The sequence below is a fragment of the Passer montanus genome, unplaced genomic scaffold, assembly GCF_014805655.1.
Source record: "Passer montanus isolate IOZ18808 unplaced genomic scaffold, ASM1480565v1 scaffold11, whole genome shotgun sequence".
NCBI classification, from domain to species: Eukaryota; Metazoa; Chordata; class Aves; order Passeriformes; family Passeridae; genus Passer; species Passer montanus.
This window is the reverse complement of record NW_024357613.1, coordinates 22,680,859-22,704,557: the sequence shown is the minus strand read 5'-3', so window position 1 is coordinate 22,704,557 and position 23,699 is coordinate 22,680,859. Positions and strand designations below refer to the sequence as shown.

Genomic DNA, 23,699 nt, shown 5'->3' with positions numbered 1-23,699 from the left:
GACATTGTCTTGTTCCTTCATGGTTAATTTGGAATATTCTGTGATGGAATTACACTACAATGTAAATTCTTGCAAATTAGGTAGGTTTCACTGTGATTAACAATTAGAGATATCAAAAGAAAACCAAATCTTTTTGCTGCCACATCACTAAAAAATAGTTTTACTGTTAGGGTACTAGCTATTTCTCTGGACAACAGTAGCTATTAGCTTCAAAAGTAGATCTGAGTATCCACTATATTTTCATCCTGATCTGCAAACAGCAAAGCAGAAAAGAACTAGCTGTTACAGAATTAAGTGTAACCAAAAGCATAACTGTTTCAAGGAAAATCAAATATGACAATGCATTGATTGAGTTCGCACAAGCCCACAAAATACAGATGTTTCTAGCATATCACATATCCCAAATCTGTTTTGAAGCACATTTTGGACAGGAATGTGTTGTGTGTATGGAATCCTTCCAGTATACGTATCACCTGCCTATTGCTAGGTTCAAACCAGCCCTTCTTATTCTTCTCTTCTCGCCCTTCCCTCAAGAACACCACAGCTAAGAAATTATATTTGTCATGGAAATGTGCTCTCCAAGGATGCAAAAGGTCAATAAAAGGATGCTTTCCCAATCTATTGTCTCTGTTACTCTGCCTTGATTGGTTAACTGGTGAAAAGTGGGCTCATAACATTAACTCAGTTTTTCTGTTCCTGCCCTTGTCTGTTGCTCCTGGGCATCTTTTCTCCATTGGTTTCTGGTGCATTCTACACCTTGTCTTTAACATACCCAGCATTGTAGCCTCCTCATCAAATGGCAGGAATCTACATAATAGCTATAAAAATAAAATATATATTTTTTAATTTTTTTTGTACAGAAGAAGAGTATAAAATAAAAGTTTCTGCCATCACATTAAATGTGAGCATTGTCCATAACTTAAGGCCCCTAAAAAATGCTGACCTTATGGATCAGCAACTTGATCTAACATCAAGGTAGGCTTTAATTTCCAAGCTGGCCCTTCTGTGAGCAGTGATAGCAGGTTACTTTCAGAAGTCCTTTCTAATCCAAATTATTCAATGTTTCTCTATCATGCCAGTTTATCCTGGCTACTAACATCTACTTGTCTTCCCCATATTACATATCTGTTATAATAACCACTTACTTGTATCCATTTTTGTTATCACTATCTTGTAGGAGCATACTCTAGGCTTCAATGAGAATTTATTGTAACCACCTAAAGAAAATCATGATCAAAAGGGAGAGTAAAGAGGTAGTGCAAAGGTTTACTATCAGAGTTATAGAACAGGAAAATGAAGATCATAATAATATGCAAGGAAAATGTTTCGACTTGAGTGTAGGAGGGCCCCTTCATAATGGACCTTCATTGGAGACACCTGCTTGGCATATCTTCCACTGCTTCTGTAAAGGCTGTGTTCAAATGGGGATGCCAATAAATATGAGAATCTACTCATACAGACATCTTAAAGACTGGGTCTTACATCCACTGAAAGTCAGGAAGTCAAAATAAAAAAGTCCATCCAAAACATTGCTGTTATGAGGTCCTCTAAAAACAGCAGGAGAGCTTGACAAGGAAGTGGGCTGACTGAAATACAATAAATATGTATTTGCCTGAAGAAGAATAAGATCTGAAGTGTGAAGGCTCTAGGTTATCTAGGGAATCTGAAGCAACTCTGGTAGGAGAGAAGGAATGTGGCTCAGTCAGGAAATGCTGCTTGCTCAGCCTCAGCAGCCAAGGCCAATAACTGATTTCTATCTTAGTGACCTGCAAGGAATCTACCCTATCAAATTGAAAAATGTGCCCTAAGGCCTCTGCTTCTTCCTTATAGTGGTGCTTGCACATTTCAAAGAGCAGTGCTTCTGGGACTCAGTGCTGAGGAAGCTGAAAGAATGATCTGCTGATTTGTGAAGTATTAGAAAGTGCCACTGCAAAGGCCTGGAGTCCACTTAGAGAAAAGTTGCCAGGGCTCATCTGAATTACAGACTACTCCACCACATTGCTAACCCACATAAAAATTGATGGTTCCTCTGGGACTAAAGTGAGCAGATCAGAAATCACTGGAGCCAGAGGCTCATGTTATATTCTCCTCAACTCTCCTCAGTGTATGAAAAGGCTAGACAGTGACTGACCTCTTTTGGATAGTATGAGATAAATACATGCTCTCAGGGATATAAGGACAAAATAAAAGCAGATAGTAAATAGAAGAGAAAATATACCCTGTTTATGTGCATACCTATTGTGGTAGCACTTTGGCTTCTTTCTTTATGCTACAAAGAGACTGCTGCATAGATATGCTGTAGCACCCAAAAAAGAAAAGAAGGAAACTTTTTGGATACAATCATCTGAAACTCTTGAAGCAATTTCAGTCATTGAGGATAAGTCAGTAAAGTGGCATGAAAGAAAAAACAAAGGTAATTTGTTAGGTTGATGAATGTCTTCCATTGTAAACTTCATCCAAAAGTAAAGAGTCCTAGCAAAATCTGGAAGCCTTCATACCTTCAAAATTATTAGCCAATGAGACTAACAGAGATTTCTGGGATACATTAACAAAGATCTCACTTTTTCAGAAATAGATTTAGGGGTTACCTGGAAATATATGCATGTAGGATTTGGGGGAGAGGAAAATAGCAACCACACTGGTGATAAGGACGACAGTGATTGTCCATAGATAGCTGAAATCAATGGGAGCTCTGAAATAGGAAGAGGACATTAATACTCTCGTACTAATTAGAGAATGGTTCATTAACTTTCCCAAGCAGATAGGTTAGTAACTTCCCCACAAAACAAGGTCAGCTGGGATGGAGCTGGCAATGTCTAGTCTGATGAACTCTCTTGGTGTCTAAAACATGGCGTTTACATGTGCCTACATGCACACGTCTTACGAGAAAGTCTCTGGAATGTTTTCACTTCTGAACTGAACTTGGCAATTATTTAGGAGAACATCATGTCAGGGAGTTTTCTCTCTATTCACAGACACAAAAACACTCACTGGCAATATTTCACTTTCTAGTAGAGATTCAGCCAGAGAGAAGGATGAATCTTGCCTGTTTTTAATATTACTCCATTGTAGATGCTACTCCCAACATAGTAATCCTTAGTTCTCAGAAAATGAGAACAAGCACTTTTAGAAAAAAATTTAATCTAGCCTAGTTTGGACATTTGCACTAAAATGAGAAGAATTACACTCTGTTTCTCTCTCAAGAAAATAAAAACAATAAGAATGTAGCTAAGGATGAACATTCGAATGGAGTATGCCTGATTTCTAAAAGCTTCTCAGTAAGATCCCTTGCTAAGCTAAAAGCAACTATCATGCACTAAGAGTAAAAAATCTCCCAGGATATTAGTAATTGATTAAAAGACACAAAGCTAGGCAAAAAGAAATAGACTGAGATGGCAAGAATCTGCTGTCAGGTCTTTTTTGCTGCTCCATATTTTCAGAAGTTATTTGAAATATGAAACAAATAATGAGTTAACAACTGTTGCCAAGTTTACAGATGGCAGTGATGTACTCAGGATCATCAGCTCTGAGACTGGCTGAATAGGGCAATAAACAGAAAGTGTTTTTCACTAGAAAGTGTTACCAAGCAATTAAATAGACTGAAGAGGAAAACCATTATCCAGTAAGTGAAAGACTGTGCATGTAGGGGGAAAAGAGCTCCAAATCAGATACAGAAAGGTGTGTGTGAATTTCTTGCTACATTTCAAAGCCCTCAGAGTTGCTTCAAGTATATTTGTGAAAACATTATTTTAAAGCTCAACCATAGCTGAAAGTATTATTTGGAATTACTACAATAAAGGAGGACAACACATCACAAACTAGTAGAAACAGAACAGAAAACAAAAAAACCTCACTGCATCATGCTATGACATCATGCTTTTCAGGATATCATACAACTAGGAAAAGCTCAGAAAAGGAGACTGTAAGGATGGCATGGAAAGACTCCTATACAAAAGTAGGAGTAAAAGAGATATTTGTAGGAGAAAGTAGGAGAAAGAGATATTTGAGGAATAATGTAGTAGTGATCTACAAAATCCTTTAGAGTATGAAAAAACTGAGCAGTTTAATTCACAGATTTTAGAAAAAAATGGTCCAGTGAGGAATCCATATCCAGGTTGGAGAAAAGTTGTAAGATGAATGAGGAAATAAATATTTGAGTAAGAAATTGAAAAGTAAACCATTCTTTGCTTTTTTTGGCCACAAAAATGTGTTTCATTGTCCTACATTTCTTGCTTTGGCAAAAGAAAAAGGGACACCAGAAAAAGAAGATGAAGAAAATAGCAACCCCCTCCAACTACTAAACCTGATTGGTTTCCATTTCATGTAGATTCTGTCTCACAATTAAATAATAAGTAAATATGTATGGAATTTCTCAGCTAGTTTTTTGTGCTATGTTCTTTAACAAAAGTTTGGGCTCAAGCAGAGAATGAGGCTTTGAGCCTTCTGACTGTCTTTTTTAATATCTCCTATTTGTATACACATACACATTTTATTTGTTTGATTGCAATGGTTTATTTGCCTTGTGGGCTTCTTCCCCCTACCTCCTTGTTCCCCTTCTTCTGTATCTTTTTACTTCAAAAGCTATGTTTTATTTTCCAGGAATGAAAAAATATACAAAGTTGTGAAACAAAGGAAAAGTAACAATTTAATATTCCTTCAAGATGGAATTGTATGAAGAATTTTATAGGAGGGCAATTATAAACCTTGGTATGCAGTTTTCTGTCTTTTATGTGTGTAGTAATTTTGGGTACTCATTTGGGCCCAGGACCAAGACTGGAACTGGCCCAACCCAAAAACCAACTAATTGAATGTTTCAGTCAAAAGCTGTGATCCTAAAATCCCCCTTAGTGTGCCACTGCTGGATGCAGAGAGCAGCTCAGCCTCAGTGCTCCACATCTTCTCCTTTGAAGTCCCCCAAGTATTTAGACAGCAGTGAAACTGCTTCTAAAAAACAGATGCAAAGCTGGTCTGGTGCTCAAATTCAAGCACTATCTCCACTGTCCATGTGAAACCAAGAAGATTTTGTCACAGAACAACTTTTCTGGCCCTGCCACAGGATCTGGCCCAGCTACCTCCAACTATTTCAGGTGCCCCTGGGGGTACCATGCTCTCAGATCTTCCCTCTCTACCCTAGGAGAGGGGCAGAAACTCCCACCCTCCACTGCATGTGCTGTCAGTTCAAATTCTGGTTGTGTGAGAAGGGATATGAAGGCAGCCATTTCAGCCCAAAGAACTCAGTGGGCCCCAGCATGCAGCAGAGGATGTGCCAGGAGCCCTCTGACACCAGAAAACTGGAGAAACTTGGCACGTGGCTTATTTCTCATGGACAATGCCTGGTCTGGATTGTTCCCTGAAGAAATCCTGCCATGACCCTTGTTCCAGGTTCTCCACTAGAGCCAGCTCTGCCACTTAAACCTCCTTCAAAGTGCCACAGCCCGTCTGCAAGAGTCACACCCAGGCACCAAGGGAAACATCCAAGAATCAGAGAAGAGTTTCAGCCCTCTTGGCTTGAGACACTTAAGCTCCCAGCCAAAACACCAATGTAAAGATTACCCAGGAGTGCTTTTCTTTAACTCATGCTGCTCTATAAACTTTTCTCCCAGGATGGGAGCACAACACCGTGGTCTGACTTTTACAACAGTTCATTTGCAAGTAGTGCAGTCAGTTCAGTTCAAAGCCGGTTTCTGTAGGCAATGGGCATTCACACATGTGTGAACTTCTCTGGGGGCAGTAGTAGCATTTCCACTTTCCCACACAACTTCTGGGCAGATGCCCCACAGCTGCCCTACAGTTCTGCCCCTCCTGCTCCTTTCAGCCAAACCCGACCCTGCAGTTTTGAGCAGGAATCAAATGTTCTCACTGTATTTTGGATGAGTATTTTCAAACATAGCCCACTTTACAGGAAAAGGAAATTACACATTTTGGTGTGTATCAGGAGAAAATTTCACAAGCCTTAATTCAGATGTGGATAGTGGGTTGGAAGCTTTGCTACCCTCCCTAGCACTGAGGGAGGTTACTTCAGTGCCGAATCCAAGGCTGATCCTTCCCTAAGTCTTTCCCTCTCAGCTCACTCTCAGCAGCTCTTTATTAGTTTAGGAAATCCAGGTTCCTCACCCAGGGCTCTAAGGCCAGCCCTAGAGATCACTGGCTGTACTGGATCTGACTCAATCTCCTTCCAGCCCTTCATGTCAGCTCCCTGAGCAATGATGCATGCTCTTAGAGTGGCGTGGTGAGTGAATCCAGAGAATTTTCACTGTTTTCCTCAGTGCTCAGCATCACGATGAGGGAAATTTCAAGCCTTGTCTTCAGACTGGAAGAAATATCTCTTTCAAATTAAGGTCAACCCTTTTTTTCTGAGGGCATCTGACTAATTAGTGATGAACTGAGGCTGCTGCACTTACTCATACTATAAAAATATTAACTCTCATTTCAAAGAATTAGGAAATATCCGGCTATTGATTTATATCCTCCCCTAATTTGAAGAAAAATCAGTTAGAAAAGCAGCATGATAGCTTTCTCTAGAAAGGCAAGTATCCCTTGACCTGCAATTTACTCTTTCTTAACTGCACAGACATTTATTCTAATGAAGAACAGAGTAATTACATCTGTAGTGGTCCTTTAGCTGCAACTCTGCAAACAGTAGAGACTCTGCTTTTTCTGAATAGTTTTTAGCATCTTTTCCTTTTAAAATTCTGCGCTATTTTTGATTATGACAGAAAACACTGAGTTTTCAGCAACATGGAATGCTAAGCTGGTACTGTCTTTCAGCCAACATGTCTTCACATGTATGGATTTGGGTGTCATCTTGTGTTAAATGAGCTTTCAAATGACAAAGATGTTGCAGAGAGAACTTGATCATGCATATTAGCACTTTTTAGAACTGAGTGAACATTGCTGAGCTGCTATTTGTACCTTACATTAATGAGCTGTATCTATTTTCTCTTCTGAATGAAATGCATACTTAGACACTAAGAATAAACACAAGACACTTCCTTTGACTTGTGTGCAGGACTGAACTTCAATTATTTTAAACAACTTGAGAAGTGAATGTGATGGCAATGTACATAATTCACTGAATATGCACAGAAGGTGAACGTACAGAGTTGAAGCAGAACTGCACGGAGCACAGTAAAGGTGAGACAGCCAGCATAAGCACTTCATTAAATAGCATATCACAAGAGCTTCTCATGGCACCAGAGCCACTTGAATTATAACTATATATTGTCTGATCATATTTTTAGACATAATACCATGGTTTAGACCATGAAGAGACTTTCCCCCAGTCAGGCTGTGAACACTGCTAGGAGAAGGGGAAAGAACTTGCATAGAACATTTCCCTCTAGAAATCTGTTCCCAGATTTATCTAGGAATGGTATCAAAGAACTTTGCATCTCCTTCACATATATAAATCACCAATGACACTCTGGTTTATCCATTCTGTATTTGGGTATTTTTTTTGCTATGACTGCAATATTAAGCCCGAGGCAAAGTGAAAACAAGATGGCATTAAAATATACTACTAATAGCTGCATTGGGATTTTTTCTTTGTTTTAGAAATGTTGTAGTAAAGCAGATTTCCTCCTTTTGTTTCAAGTAACTTGTCCTAGTCAGATGTCAGCAATTTATCAACAAAAATGTTCAAAAAACACCCAAATCAGTGCTTCCATGAAGACGATATCCAACCTCGTGTTTCTAACCTAACTGATGCTTATTTCTAGCATGCAGGGTTAATTTTCTTTAAAAATTCATACACAAATATGATAGGAAGCAAAAGTTGGTTAAAGATGAAATAATTCCTAAAATTAGGAATATCAGCCTGGCTGATACTACACCCAAGCGAGACAACGGGTCACACGTTTTCACACATTTATAACTTTTGGTTAATTTACATATTGGGCTTAATTGTCCAATTACAGCTTCAGGTTATAAAGTCCCATCCTCCCAGATTGCTCTCCTCAATTTGCTGTTGTTTATACTTTTGGGGCCTGAAGCTGCAACATTGTCCTTAGTTCTTGGGCTGGAAAAGGATTGCTTTCTCTAACTAAACTGAAGAGAACTTGTGAACACTTTATATGAAGTTCCGAGTTATATATTAATGAAGTACAGAATCTGGAAAATATGAAAGCTAAAACTTTAGGCATCAATATTAGACTATATTATACTGCATAATATAACTTATATTTGAAAATAAGATTGCAACCATTCAATTGCACCTAATTATATCTCTATCCAACTCTAACTTGTTTAATAAAACAAACATTCAGCCCCAATTTTTAAGCAGTAAAGAAAGGGACACATGGTAAAGGGTTTGAGCTGTATTTGCTGATTGGACAACACAGGAAACCAAGTTCAAGCAGGCAAGAAGTTTAGTCCTAAGATACACTATTTGCACTATCACGTCCTTCCAGCTCTGGTAACAGACACACGAGGCAGAAGGTTTCCCCTGTCAATATCTCAGAGCTCCCTCCCACCACACAAAGACTCCTTACAGCATTGGTTCCGTGTCCTGCTCCCAGACCTGTTCAGCAGCTGCCCCCTCCTCCAGGCAGTCTTTTCTCTCACACAATTTTGCAACCAGAGAGAACAATCTGTGCAAAGGAATATGCACACAGCTCTCAATAGGCTGCACGTCTGCCACTAACTCACTTTATTCCTCAGGATCTAGGGAAATACCTGGCTTTTGCACCTCCTGTTTACAGGAGCATTGCAAGCACAGCAGAAGAGACTGAAGTAGAAGGAAGATGTGGATAAAGACACAGACTGTGCCTGGCACTTAACAAAAGCAGAAATGTAGTCAAAAAGAAATGCAGTCAAATGTAGTCAAAAAGAAAATGAAAGTGAGATTAAAGGAGAAAAAAGTTCATTGCAAATACAGGAAAAAAAAGAAGATTCACTGATGAGTTATCATCAAAACATTACTCCAAGGTTTCTCAAGCTTTTGCCAGTATGAATGCAATACAAAGACATCCTTTAAGTAGTGATGTCATTGTGAGGTAAAATGATATTAATCTACTTCTATTTTGAGCTATATAAAAGTTGCTTTCTCATGACAGACCTGAGTTTATCTACCAAAAAAGTAAGTTTTCCTATTTATTATCTACTACATCTACATGTTAAAGGAACATTGATAGTAACTTTTGTTACTGTTTGCTTTTGCCAGTTGTATTTTGTGGGTACCTCCAGTAGTTGCTTTTGCATGAGCTCAGTGGTATGTACACCTGTTGGAAGGCACCTCCAACAAACACAACGCAATAATTTGATTCGTAATTTAGCAGTGATCTGGTTACAGTGAACACTGTTTCTGTTAGCCTGAGTAATAATGAGCTGTCCTGGAGAAAGCTGCTGGCTGCTGGATTCCTGAGTGCAACAGACACCGTGGTGCCAGACAAAAAAATGAAGTATGGGGGATTTTATGAATGCCAGTGCAGCCCCTTCCTCAGAAAGGCAAGGTAACCCAGTTGCTGAGCACAGATGGCTTTGGGTATTCAGTACGAGATTTATGTGACCACAACACACAAAGCCACATTCTTTTTCCTCAGTTCTAGGTTTAGGGTTTTTTTTCCTAACAAGCATTGTAAAAGGACTAATGTGTACATAAAAAAAATCTTTAAACTTTCATAACACAAATACTGTTAAGTGCTAGCATTTGCTTGCCAATTTCCAGAGGAGGAGCTAGATAGTATCAGGGCAAGACAGTTATTATGATCCTGAGTTCTCATCCAGACCTTTGGTCCCAGCTGTCAGAGATTGCTGGTGCTCATCACTGACACATTCATCATGAGCTTTCACTTTTGGGAGGTCTGTTCCTTCATATCAAGAGGGGTGCTATACCCACAGTGTACTTTCCCATAATTTATTTTGAGGACAAGGAGAAGCACAATTCATTCAATACATATTATATTAGAGTGAAGGAATAAAGTGGATGACCTTTTCCTTCCCCTCCATTTGCTACCCAGACTCCTATACTGCTTAAGCCACTTCTTTTCTTCAGGATACATCTTGGCTACATTAAAGGTAGCCTTTCATTCCCACATTCCCCATCTTACATACCTTCATGAACCATGTCCCATTTAGAAGAGAGTTTTGGTTTTTTTCTCCATCTCTCAGGTAGCATTATATTTTCCAACAGTTCAAAGTTACTATTTTAAACACAGTTTCTCTGCATTATTGGGGGTTTTTTTCATTATATTCAATATGTGATTTCAATGTTTCCCAGAGATACCATGATTTTTTTTTTTCATTTTTTAAAAAAGGAAAATCAGAAAACAACTCTTTGGAGTCACAAGCTTCCAACATGAGAAAGATATTTTTGAAGCATTATGGACATATGATGTTATAAATGTCAAATTGCTAAATCTTCTGATTAATTCTCTCCTACCTTTTCCTTAAGTGCATACTACATACTTTTACAAGCATAAAATTGGGGGAAAGTGTCAGAAAATCAATACAGAGCACTTTAGTTTTTTAAGCCCATCGCAGATAACCAAGGAGCTTCAACTTGCCAATATACCTGCAGGAGAGAGAGATAGCTGAGTGGCTAGATATGATTTCTGAAAAAACATCTAGTGCTTGCATTTTGTGCCAAGAAAGAAAACCATAACACAGAATAACACAGTGTACTGGAATGTCACCAGAATATGTTTTGATACAAAAAAGCTCTTCTATGCAAATACTGGGAGAGGGAAGATGCTTGCAAAGAAAAAATCAGGAACCATATAGTAATGATTTCCCCATTGTAAAAATGGACTTAAATTCTCCAAGATGCATAGATTATGTCCTCTATGAGAAAATCTTGCTTATCAAAGAAGAAAATAACCTACAATTTGTTTTTATATTAATTCAAGTTTTAAACATTTCAATAGCACCCCAGAAGACAATATCTCTTAGAAGTGTTTATGGTCTCTGCTGACTATGGACTATCAAGTATTTTGATTTATCACCTATGTGTTCCCCCTACAGGAAAAACTTACAGTATCTTTTCACAGAGGTTTGATTCAATCCATGTGAGCCATAGTGACAGTGTTCATTGCCAGGACAGTCAGATGTGCTGAAATTTCATTTTAATGCACCTTGAGTTTTCACAGAAATGAGATTCTCTAGTTCTGAAAGATGCACAGCTAGCAATTCTCATCTCCTCCTCTGAAATGCCAACCAACCTTGACACGTGCTGACTACTCCTGAAGCTGACAATGACAATGAGATGACCTTGGCTCTGAAGCAGCAGCAGGACAGAGATTGTTCAGTTCTTACAATACTAGATTTCCAGACGAGATTGCACAGTCCAGAAAGACAGGATGCCATCCACAGGGCCATGGACAAGCTCGAGAACTGGGCCCATGACAATCTTGTGAGATTTAATGGGACCTACCAACCTTGACACGTGCTGACTACTCCTGAAGCTGACAATGACAATGAGATGACCTTGGCTCTGAAGCAGCAGCAGGACAGAGATTGTTCAGTTCTTACAATACTAGATTTCCAGACGAGATTGCACAGTCCAGAAAGACAGGATGCCATCCACAGGGCCATGGACAAGCTCGAGAACTGGGCCCATGACAATCTTGTGAGATTTAATGAGACCTAGTGCAAGGTGCTGCACCTGGCTCAGGGCAACCCCTGGTATCAATCCAGGCTGGGGGATGAGCAGATCCAGAGCAGCCCTGATGGGAAGGACCTGGGGCGCTGGCAGATGAGAGGCTGGCCTGGCAATGCCCACTTGCAGCCCAGAAAGCCAAACGTGTCCTGGGCTGCACCAAAAGCAGAGTGCTCAGCAGGGTGAGGGAGGGGATTCTGCCCCTCTGGGCACTCTGGTGAGAGCCCACCTGCAGGGTCCCCAGCACAGGAAGGACAAAGACCTGTTGGAGTGAGTCCAGAGGAGGGACACCAAGATGATTAGAGGGATGGAGCATCACTCTTATGAAGAAATAGTAAAAGAATTGTGATTGCTGAGAAGAAATACTGTCAGGGTGGTGAAGCACTGGAACAGGTTGCCCAGAGAAGTTGCAGGTGCCCCATCCCTGACAGGCTGGAAGGTCTAGTGGAAGGAAATGTTTCTGCCCATGGCTGGAGGTTGGAAATAGCTTATCTTTAAGGTCCCTTCCAACCCAAGCCACATTTATGCTTTTACTTTTTTGGTTTTATTTGTAGGACTAAGATATCTTTCAGTTAAACAAATGAAGAACTGAGAATGATACATACACACACACACACAGAGATATATATACACATATATACACAATATATACATGTATATATTTACCAAATAAATCTGCACATGTGGAAACCATCTGTGACATCTGGTCTTTTACTAAATCATATATATTTTTATATAGACACATCACTCCACATGTATTTACTCCAAACTTCTCTAAGATCATGATTCTCAGAGGTGAAAATTGCTGATCTCCATCCATACAGCATTAGGCTTTCATTAAGAAATCCAGTTCCCACAGTAATACTTTTCCACTCTGCATCTTTATGTCCAAGTACATGCCTAAGAAACTGAGAGAAAATAGCAATCAATGAGCATAGTAAAGTGGTAAATATTAAATATATTTTATGCACACAGAGATAGTATGAGTGGAAGCCATATTAAAAATTTAGTGTAGTGAATCATAGTTCCTCTACTGACACCAACAGGCACTAGACAACCAGAGAGGATATTTCTTAACTCCACGTTAGAAGCAAAATGCTACCAATAAAAACCATCCAGACTTTTTTTTAATCTTGCCCTGTGCTTAAAAATTAGCCCAAGATCCAGTTTTAAAGACTATCATCAGGAAAGTAAGTAAATGACAGTTAACAGAATTTCCAGTAATTATTTCCAGAGAATATCAGAGATGGTGACATGTTGCACTGTGATCTTTTTAATTCACAGCTTCTGACTGAAGATTAACATCTGCAAGAATCTCATATAGTTTGCATCAATAGTAAATAAAAATCTCTCTCCTGTGGATCATTAATCTGATAATACTCAAGTTTATACCATTTGTTTAACCTCTTACTGTAGAATCAAATGAAGATCTGGAAATATATTAATATGCTCAGTTAAAAGTTCCAATCAAGATGCAATCTTGGACACACCTACACTGCTGTAGGATCCCATTATATCCAATGAAGTCAGGAAATTAAATGATTATGAAGTCTGTTAAATTCTGGCTTGATAAAATCTTTTAAGGAGCTATAATTGAAATCACAGGTTCCTAGGCTATAACATATGCATTTCACTGGGATGCAAGTTACTTCCTATAGAGCTCCTAGGCATTTAATAATGCAGAATTACATTTCCAAAGTGACTTTGTGTATTTAAGCATTTGCTAAAAGGCACCTGCACAGACTGGATGGCTAGCATGTCTTCTGGAAAATTCCAGCTTGTCAAAACCAAATCCCTTTTTGTAGAAATGCCACAGTTTTACAGACTCAAATTCAGAGCAAAATACAAAAGATCCAGCAGCACTAAAGCTCAAACAGCTCAGGAATGTAGGCAATCAAATAGATTCAGCATCAAATCTCCCCCTTTTGCAGATCAAGGCTTTGAATTTGGTTTTACATTCAGTGAAGCCTCCTAATTATTTCGTTTACTAACTCAGTCTTTCTTACTATATTATTAAACAACATGAAATGGGTAAAATGTGAGATTTTGTTTTATAGCTGTAGCTAGCTTAGATTGTACTCTTTGACCAGCACTGTAAAGAAATACTCCTGCTAGGCCAGACTGAGCTACTTTAGATACCAGAAGGAGCAGAGGATAAGTAACTATCTCTTTTATTTGCATGGAAAAAAAAAATTAAGGCAAATGTTCCTTAGCAGCCAGACAAGATGACAGCCAGAAGACAAACCACCCCACGTGTATACATATCAGTGCACACAGCCTGGGGAACAAACAGGAGGAACTGGAGTACACTGAAGGTTAGTATTAGAAAAAATGTTTTAAATTTTAGAAGAGAAAATTTTAGCTCACTCGGACCTAAATTGGGAAGGATTTCATGGGATGCTGCCATGAGGGTTAGAGGAGCTAGCACATGCCAGGAAGTTTTCTAAAATTCTCTTCCTGGAAGCACAAAAACAGTTCATCTCCTTTAAAGATAGAGAAGTAGGCAGAGCAAGAGACCACCTTGGCTTAACTGTGAGCTTCTGAGTCTGTTGAAAAGAGAAGCATTCCAGAGCTGGAAAAGCAGACAAACACCTGTCAAGAACTGTAAGGGAACTGCTACAGTGCACAGAAATGCAGACAAAACCAAAGCTGAGCTCAAATAGAAATTGATCAGACACATAAAAACTACAAGAAAGGGCCAATTAATAGATGCAAACTGGAAATTACTCATAGATCCCGTCACTCACTCAGAAACAATCCCCCAGTAGGACTAATGGGGTGACAAAACCACCACTACTTCTAAAATTTAAGCTTGATATATGTGTTAATTTGATCAAATGAAATAATAAACAAAGCTGCCAATCAGACTAGCTGAAAATCAAGAGGATTTTTCTACAAGTAGGGAACTCTGGTCTTCTGTTTGTATTCACTGTAGTCAGAGGTCTTTCTGACTTGTGCTTGTTTGGTTGGTCTTGGTTTTGCCTCTTCTCAGACTCATAATTCACTCAACCATACATCTTATTGGAAAGTGTGTCTTTTATTTTACCTTGAATGTCAAGCATATTAACAGTCTCTGATAGCAGGACAACAGAAAAATAATACATTAGAAAAAGTGACTTGTGAAGCATGGGTTAACTTAATACAGGACTCTGCCTTAATTTAAGAAATGGATTTTCAATTCTCACAGGAACTGTGCCTTTGCTCTTTATGTAAAAGCAAGCAATAAACTTCATTAGCAAAGCATACAATGAAAATTACACACAGCTGGCTTAAAATGAAAAGGAAAACAGCATAACAAACATTGCAGCTGGTCAGCCACCAGTTGGACCTTTTTCCTTGTAAACCTGCTTCTTCAATTTGGCAACGCAGTCCTTGAGCAGAAGCAGCAAAGAGTACATAACTTGATACTTCATTACACAAAACTGTTACATTGGGATTGTGCAAACATTTTTAAATCATTAATTTTGTCAAATCATAGCTAAAGCCAGTTATGTCAGGTTTTTGCTCTTTTTTATTTTTAATGCTATTTTCATATGGGTTGAATCACCCATATGGAAACTTCTGACATTTAGAAGTTGACAGTACCATCTTCAATAAAATCTTGGCTCTTGAACCTGTAGTTCTACCCTTGCATTTCACCTCGGTTTTAAGCAGAGCTGCATGGGAAAACAGGTGGCATTTCTCCTGTGGTGAGTCCAAGTATCTGTCTTAATTAATAAAAATCTGATAACATGCTTTCACTCACGTCTGGAGCAATGACATATGAAATGTAACTAAGGCAATGAAATTTGCACACACATGAAGTCAAAGCCAGCCATATTCTTTCAAAATCAAATACTGTGTAAGTTGGCTGCATGTGAAAAATTTCACAGTTATTTATACCTGATCAATACCATTTAAGACCTAATTCTGCTCCCAGTGGTGTTTCCAGCAACTTTGCAAAGAACTTTCTTTGGTAAAAGGAGGTAAAAGGAGAATGATAAGATGCTTAAATACTAAAAACCAAATATTATAGGTAATTTTATTTCTATTAAAACTGATAATCTCTTTAAAAACACTTGAGATTCACCAGTGCAAGGTATAAAAAAAAGTTCTGGAGTTTTGGTGTTTCTTGTCTAAAGGAATGTATAACCTTTGAGATCATTATTTATAATGCTTTTAATGTCAGAGGTACTTTTGTTCCTTCGTGTGGGATGATTGCTGGTCACCTTCCTGAGATTTGAAAGACCATGAAAGATAAGCACCATAGCTATTCCTCTAAATTATCATATCACAAATTAATAATTTGGTCCTTTTCTAAATGGATCTCTTCCCACAATTACACTAAAACACAGTGATGGGTCACAAATTCCAGGGGGTCCAACTGGTCCTGGCATTCCTGGAGTGCCACGATCTCCATCTTTCCCAGGCTGCCCACGCTCTCCAGGACGTCCTTCCTTACTCATGCCTGGTGGACCTTCAGGACCTTAATAACACACAGGCAATAAATAAATAAATGCATTACTATTAAAATGAAAAAGAAAAAGTATGAACCCACAACACCCCTGGCTCTTTGGTGAAGTATGCAGAAAAAGAAAACTTCATTTCCTGCAAAAAACATTTCTTGTCACAAACTGCTTATATATTTATAGAAACAACATAATATCTTATAAAGATTTTTTTTAAATCATGTGGGAAACACTTTAAATAAAGATAGCTTTTAAAAGAGAGTATGAAAATCTGCTTTAGTACACTATTCTACTTTATCATATAATCTGGAACCACCATGGCAAGCACCTATTTGTTTCTCTGGCTTTGGATGGGGCCCTAATAGATCTTCTAAATGCCCAACTTTACATTTTGTATGCATACACTAATGTTATGAAAAATATTTTCCCTCATTAAGTAATGCTTAAAAGTCACATGATCATATCAGGGCTCAGTTTTCAGATATAGCTGACTTCAGGATCCACCTATCAAGAAACAGCAGTCTCAGATAGCAATCTCTTACAGGACCTGTCTTATATTAAATAATGTATTATATGGCAATTTATAAGGTATGCAAGCGACAAGCATTACCCTAAAATATATTTGGTAGTAAGAAGTGTACAAAGTATGTAAGTTTTTCCAAATTACATCAATATTTTTTCTAAACCACACTTAAAAAAATTATTAGCATGCACTGAATATGCACACCTGAACCATCCCTCACCTGGAGGTCCTGGGGGGCCCTGGATCCCAGGAACACCAACTCCTTGGTTGCCTTTTGCACCATTCTTCCCTGGCAGGCCTGTGAATTAGCAAACACATTCATATCTTTGCACATAATTTTCATCCAATGAAGTCAGAAATCAGCATTTGATAATATTTATTGAATTAAATATGCAATCTTTCAAAAGCAAATTCTTCTGTTGGAGATTAAATAAAAGTACTACAGGCAAATCATCATTACATACATCATTAATTTGGTGTGCTAGGTCATAGGTAGCAAGTCACAAAGAAAGTAAATATTTATCAACCATTTGTCTGCTTACCATTGGCATATTACTAGCTGGCTGTTATTTCATACAGCTTTCCTGATTATTTTGATGCTACCAGTTACCAAATTATGGACTCCACCCAGTCCCTTTCTCTAGTTCCAGACTATATATGCATACTTAACATAATGTCTGCAAATACACCACAGAAATCAATTGGAATGCTTGGACAGCTAAGTTACCTGAAAGCATAAACCTTAGCCTGCCTAAAAATAATTCAGAATGTTTATAAAGGAGCAACAATTCTTCAGAGATAAAGAGAACAAAAGGACAAAAAGTCAGGAAATCAAAGGAAGTATAAAAGTTGTTGGATGTCAAAAATCAGCACAGCTAGCAACCCAGTGAACAAATACTGTTCCCTAAAAAAGCAGAAACAAACAAGTTTGGAAGGAAAGAAATCAGAAGACATGGAAATGCTTTGAAATTTATGTCTACACATATTTGAGCTAAAAAAAAATCTAAATGCAGGTAGAAACATTTACATGAGACTAAGAACTCTCTAAAAAGATCAGAACAGAGTTTATAGTAGACTGTAGTAGAACTGAACAATAACTATCCGCCTGTGTTCTTGTATTCACTCTCCTGTCATGTGTTCCCACGTGAAACATCCACCCTGCTCCATGGTCACAATTCCATTCAGCCAAGCAAGCCCAGCTATTCTCTTACTCCACCCTGCATTAATCCCATCCAAAACCAGAAGCAGAAACCCAAGGCATAAAGGCCTTTAGCACCGTGCCACACGCACACTGTACCTCTTGTCCCACGAGCCCCAGGGCGACCTGGCATGCCCATCAGCCCTGGAATGCCATCATTCCCTGGTAAACCAGGAAACCCTCTTGGGCCTTCAGGGCCTCTTGGACCTGGTGGTCCTGGAAGTCCTGGGGCAGCACTTTGGGACTGACAATGGTTACAGTTTTGTAGTCTTCCACTCTGGAGAATGGCAGGCAACTGGGCTGGGAGAATTCAAACAAAAAATTGCTTAAAGTGCTGCAACAATAGAAGTATTGCCCCCCAACCACTAATACAAAATCAGTTCCCTCTCTTAAGAAAATATACTTATTTTAGGAAACAAGACGGTAAAGTATGGAGCCTGTGATGTGGAAATATACCTCCACACGTGTAGGAAAGCAATGAATAAATTTGCAGTATGGAACGTGCTTTCAAAAAAGCGTTTCTATAATTATCAGGAAACTTCTTTAGCACTTCAAACAAGGAAACAACAGCAAAGAAGCTTTCCAACTTACTTCTCAGTACATCTGAACACACCTGTCGAATAAACTCTTCTGAAAATTCTCGTGCCTGAATTGAATAGAGAACAGAGCATGCAATTTTTTCTGGTTTTTAAGGTAGCCCAAATGAAAAGTTTGAAATCCCATACATACAGGTTTTCCATCTGATCCAGGTGGTCCTGGGGGTCCTCTATCTCCTGGCTGACCTCTGAGGCCAGGAGGTCCAATCAAACCCTGGACACCAGATTCTCCTTTTTGTCCACTGATGCCTCGAATGCCTGGATCTCCTTTTGCACCCTTCTGGATTGAAAAATCAATGAAAAGCCAATTTTATGTTCACAGATCATTTGGAAGGTAGGTAGTACCAAACAAACATATTCTAAGAAATCTTTATTGAAGTTCTTCATCAAATTAATGTGATGCCAATGAAAATTAACTTGATATTGATATCTATTCTACTAAAATGTATTGAAGTTTTCCGTTTCCTTAGTACCTGTTTCAGATTAAATTACCAAAGAGAACTAGAAATAAATGAGCTTTTCTTAACTTTCAGGACCCATGTTACTATTCATTATTAACACATGGAAGGAAGGGTTTTATTCACTTTTTCCTCAGAATCAGAAAAATTTTTATAGAATGTTTTTCTGGCCTTAGAAGGCCAGAAAAATTGGATGTGAAATTCTGGCACCACTGAAGTTCTTGGAAACTTACAATAATAATTACGCCTTTTACCTTATATCTGCAGTGTATAAGACAAAGGAAAAAATTATTTTATTTCAATTAGGGATTTTTTTTGTTGGTTTTTTTTTTCCATCTGATTGATAGTAACTGTAGCCTGTTTGCTTCATTGGAAAAGGTAAAAAAATGCTGAAAAATATTTTGATATACCTTCACCAAAGCAATGGTTCCATGTATGGAATTACCTACTGGAATAGTTCATGTGGAACTCTTTCCCTGCTCTGGAGCCAACAAAACATCAGTATGTGCCCAAGATTAAAGTCAGTGTACTACGCTTGCTCCCTTATGAGCTTTTTCCTCCCTTGTTTGCACAGCTTCTGCATAACATTATCAGTTGCTGAAAAACTTTCCAACTATTTTAGATGGAACTGTGAGAACGCAACTATTATATATGACAAACCCATTGAAGCAAATAATAGAAGTTTAAAAAATACTCATGCATATGGTCTCAATAGGATTCCACTGCATTTTAAATTATGGTATTTATATTACTTTGTAACATCTCCTCTATTACTTATCAAGTTTCTTCACATCAGAAAAATTCAAAGCTTCCTGGCTTGGTCTATATTAGTAACAATGCCTAGAATTCTCTACATGAATTGGGAACTACAGGATAACAAGCTTTAAATTCAATGTCAGATTAACCAGTTTTATGAGCTAGGCTGTAAAATCAGACAGGTTCTTAAAGAAACAGAAATGAGACAAAATGTTACAGCTATCAGTCAAGTGCCTAAGATTACTGCTGGAAGGGTAGCCAGTTCAGAGGCATGTCCTGAACAGCAGGCCATACCTTCAAAAGTCAAGCATTAATTCAGATACAACTTCTTCCAAACTTATAGTTGCAATTAATTTTCTTGATATTGACATCTTGAATGTTGTGGTCACAGAGAAAGGATCCTCTTAGCTACCTCATGTAGTTTTGTACTTGCTCATTTCTAGTACATAATTGCTAAGGTGTTTTTTTTCATTTAAACAGTCAGCGAGGATCAGAGATAAGCACATAGTGCTTATGTAGCTGCCTGTGGCTATACTAGAAACTATATGTGTTGAGATCTGAAGTCATGCTGGGCTTATACATAGGAGAGGTTTTCTTTTGGTTCTTTTTTTAGTTTTAATTCCTTTTACCTCTGTGGACTATATTTACATAAAAGACTTGCAAGCTGAGCTATCTGAACTAAATGTTAGAAGGGCTAGAAGGCATTAAGAACCAGAGAATACTGAGGAAATAGCATCTACTGTAGAACAACATTAGAGGCAAGAAGCCAGCATAAAAACACCAGGAGAAAATGTTGGAAGCATCAGCAGAACTGCCTGAAGAACTTGCCAAGAAACAACTGAAACTGTAGGGGGAACATTTTCCACAGTAAATCTTGGTGTTTTAATGCTCAGCCACATCCATGTGAGGCCTTGTTTGCTGACCCTTGCTATTGGCAAAGAAAAGCGAAGAAAGGAAAACAGCTCAGTGAGTGCTGAGACTTACAGGCTGAAGAAACTTACTAGAAATCAGAGTCTAACAAAAAACATATTTTATAGAAACGGAAAATAAACTAATTTTTTAGATTTGATAAGTAAACACAGTGACATTGTTATAGCTTAATACATAGTAAGAAATTATTTAAATTAATTTCCCGTATAAATATTTTATTGCCATGTTTTACAATACTTAAGGAGATTAATTCAATAGTATACAAGGAATCTTTTACCAGTTTTGGCAATAATTTAGTAAAACGCCTATAAGCCAAACCACAACTGAAGAATTTCCCAGAATCACAGAAGCATATGAAACAACTTATATGTTAAAATGGATAAAAAAATTTCATTATCAGAATGGAACTTCCAACTAATGTATCCAGCTATTGATGTGCAACAATGCTTAAAGGAAAAAGGTTGAACAAATGAGATGTAAATAAATTTGAAGAAGAATTTGATTAAGGGGAAAGTGTATACTCTGATTTTACAAAATACAGAAATAAATAAATAAATAATAGCCCAGAAATTAATTATTTTACATACCAATTTTTAAACAATATGCAACACAATTATTCTTTTTCTATAGTTATTTTCTTTAGTTATTTCCTCTATTCAACCAATCCTTTCTTTTTTTGTTGGTTGGTTTCTTGGCTTTTCAATTCTCTTAAAGTATATGTTTGGCTTTAATAATTTTTAATGAAATGTATACCTCATTCTCTTTGTAACTAATACTTCTTCGATATTTTTCAATTTCTCCCAGACATGTGAGTACTGAAGTAAGACTAAACACACATTTTACAGATCACCTAATTTCAGAAACAAATGGAATAACTTTGTAATACTATATTTATCATTGCAAAGATACATACCTCTCCTCGTTCTCCCCTAAATCCTTCTACTCCCTTTAAAAAATAAAATGAAAAAGAAATTCAAAATGCAGGTTGAGCCAAATTACTTGGAATCAAAAATTAATATTTTTTATCCTTTGTTTTCAACAATCAATCACAAATGGTAATTTGTAAAGATTCTCTGATTGCTATAGTGCAAAAAACAAAACTGCATATAATTATGAAAAATTTATATCAGAGTGAATGAACAGTTCAGTATTACCTTTAATATCATGTACCTAGAGGATAAGTTGGGACTATATCACACATATTATAAACATAGAAACATAATATAGATTTCAGAGACAAAATCTTATTCCCTTTACAAAAGAAATAGCATGTGTCCTAGTGGAAGTAAACTCCTGATTCAAACTGTTTAATACCATCTTACTAGGCAGAAATTAATTTCAGTGCCTTAGAAATAGAGACTCCATGGTAAGGCAGATTTTGCATGCTAGCAAATTATTTTGGTGTCATTTCTGCCAAAATGATTCAATGGCATTAGTGACCATTACGTCCCATGGCAATATGGCAGTTCACTTTTCTGATTCATTCTTATGGACAAGGAAATATGTATGTGCCATGGAGTCCTGAGAATTCTTGGAAAGGTCTTGTGTTGTCTACTAAAGGACTGATTTTTTTGGTTCCTGACCAAACCAGATAAGCACTGGAAACAATTTCAGACTTAGTCTGTATTATTATTTCAGCTTTCTCCAAAAAAAAAAAAAAAAGAAAGCAAGCAACAGCAATTCAGTTGCATCATTCTGTCTGGGGAAAAAAAAAAAGTTTTCTTTCACTATCACTTTATTTTCCCTTATGACTAAAATAATAAAGATATGAAAAAAATTGTCCATTATTTGCAAAAAAAAAAAATTAACCAGAAAGTTTAAATTGTAAAATGTCAATCTAAGCCATTATATTTGGTTAAGTCAATGATTCGTCTTTTAGTTTAAACTAAAAAAATATTTCCTTATTGAAAAATGTGGTCAGGTTTAATAATGAACTGTTTTCAACCTGTGTATCTCTGAGAGTGTTAACCAACATGCAGTCCAGATCTCCTGCCCAGAATCCCTGGGAATCGGGTCCATCTGGCTAGACGGGCAGCTGTGTCAATGGCGTCATTCTGAAAAAAGCAACCATGGCTTCCTTCCAAGTCTAGTTTCAGATATGTACCTCTAAAAAATACTTCTCTGTTTAGACATGACATAGATTATGCAGTTAGCAAGTATTTATAAATACTAACAGCTATTTTCTGCGGAATAACAAGATCGCCAACTATGACACAATCAGAATACACTGGCCTAGAGTTAAAGAGAAACAAATGGATCTCACTGGTTTACAGCTGAAACAGGAGACATCTGTAATTTATGAGCACAGAAGATGTCAATAATGACTCCCAGTATAGTCTAGGAGGTAATGAACTGTATGAAAGTGTAGCATGGTGCATGCAAAATCTAAACATCTCAACTATCACTCTTATAACCTTTACATAAAAGCCACTATTTGATGTTATCTGCATTTTATATTACTTATAAATATTTTATAAAAATGTAATTAAGGCTTTGTTACAATAAGAAAAGAAATGCACTTATGGTCTGTTTCTCAAGATATACTATCACAGAACACAGAAATATGTAGGTTGGAAGTGACCTCCTTGGATTCAACTTCCTTTGCAGAACAGATGCAGCTTGATCAACTCAACATGCTGTCCAGACAGGTTTTGCCACAAATCTATGAGCAACCTGCTCTAGTGTTTGTCCACCCTCAAAACAAAATGTTTTTCCTGTATATCAAGTTCCTGTGTTCCAATTCATGTGCATCTCCTCTCATCCTTCGAGCATGCACAGCTGAGAGAAGTGTTGCTCTGTCTTCTCTGTGTTATAGTTGTTATTTTAAAAATACTAAGAGTGTTTAAGAGGCAATTTATATAACTATGTTATCATGTTGTACATAAATGTATTTCACCTGATGCAAAGACCTGTATGTGTTGAAGGAAGAAGTGGTAAGAAACAAATATGAATCATGGCCTCAAACTAGGATCACTATAGCTGTCTTGAAGTAGGATCACTATTTTAAGAGTACCTGTAAGCCTGGATTTCCTTGTCTTCCTTTTTCTCCTTTCAGTCCCTTTAGAAAAGAAGAACATTTTATAAAATATAGACTTATCTGGTACATGTAATTAAACTATCAAAAAAATAACACAAGGAGCTAAATATTAAAAACTCATTCTAAACCAGGACAAATCAATCTGAAAAGTTACTCTTCA

At 37.5% G+C, this 23,699-nt stretch overlaps 1 protein-coding gene across 1 annotated transcript in view; it reads right to left on the bottom strand.

Annotated features, from left to right (window-relative positions):
* Positions 1-15,800: 15,800 nt before the first annotated feature.
* The window catches only part of COL21A1 (collagen type XXI alpha 1 chain), an 89,196-nt gene continuing 81,297 nt past the window's right edge, over positions 15,801-23,699 (bottom strand). Inside the window, exons 24-30 of the mRNA XM_039728071.1 lie at positions 23,516-23,560; positions 21,416-21,448; positions 18,492-18,638; positions 18,354-18,408; positions 17,862-18,062; positions 16,785-16,862; positions 15,801-16,058 (exon numbers count right to left, since the gene is read on the bottom strand). Coding sequence (XP_039584005.1) covers positions 15,871-16,058; positions 16,785-16,862; positions 17,862-18,062; positions 18,354-18,408; positions 18,492-18,638; positions 21,416-21,448; positions 23,516-23,560 — 747 coding nt within the window. The 3' untranslated portion in view covers positions 15,801-15,870. The remainder of the gene's footprint in view (positions 16,059-16,784; positions 16,863-17,861; positions 18,063-18,353; positions 18,409-18,491; positions 18,639-21,415; positions 21,449-23,515; positions 23,561-23,699) is intronic.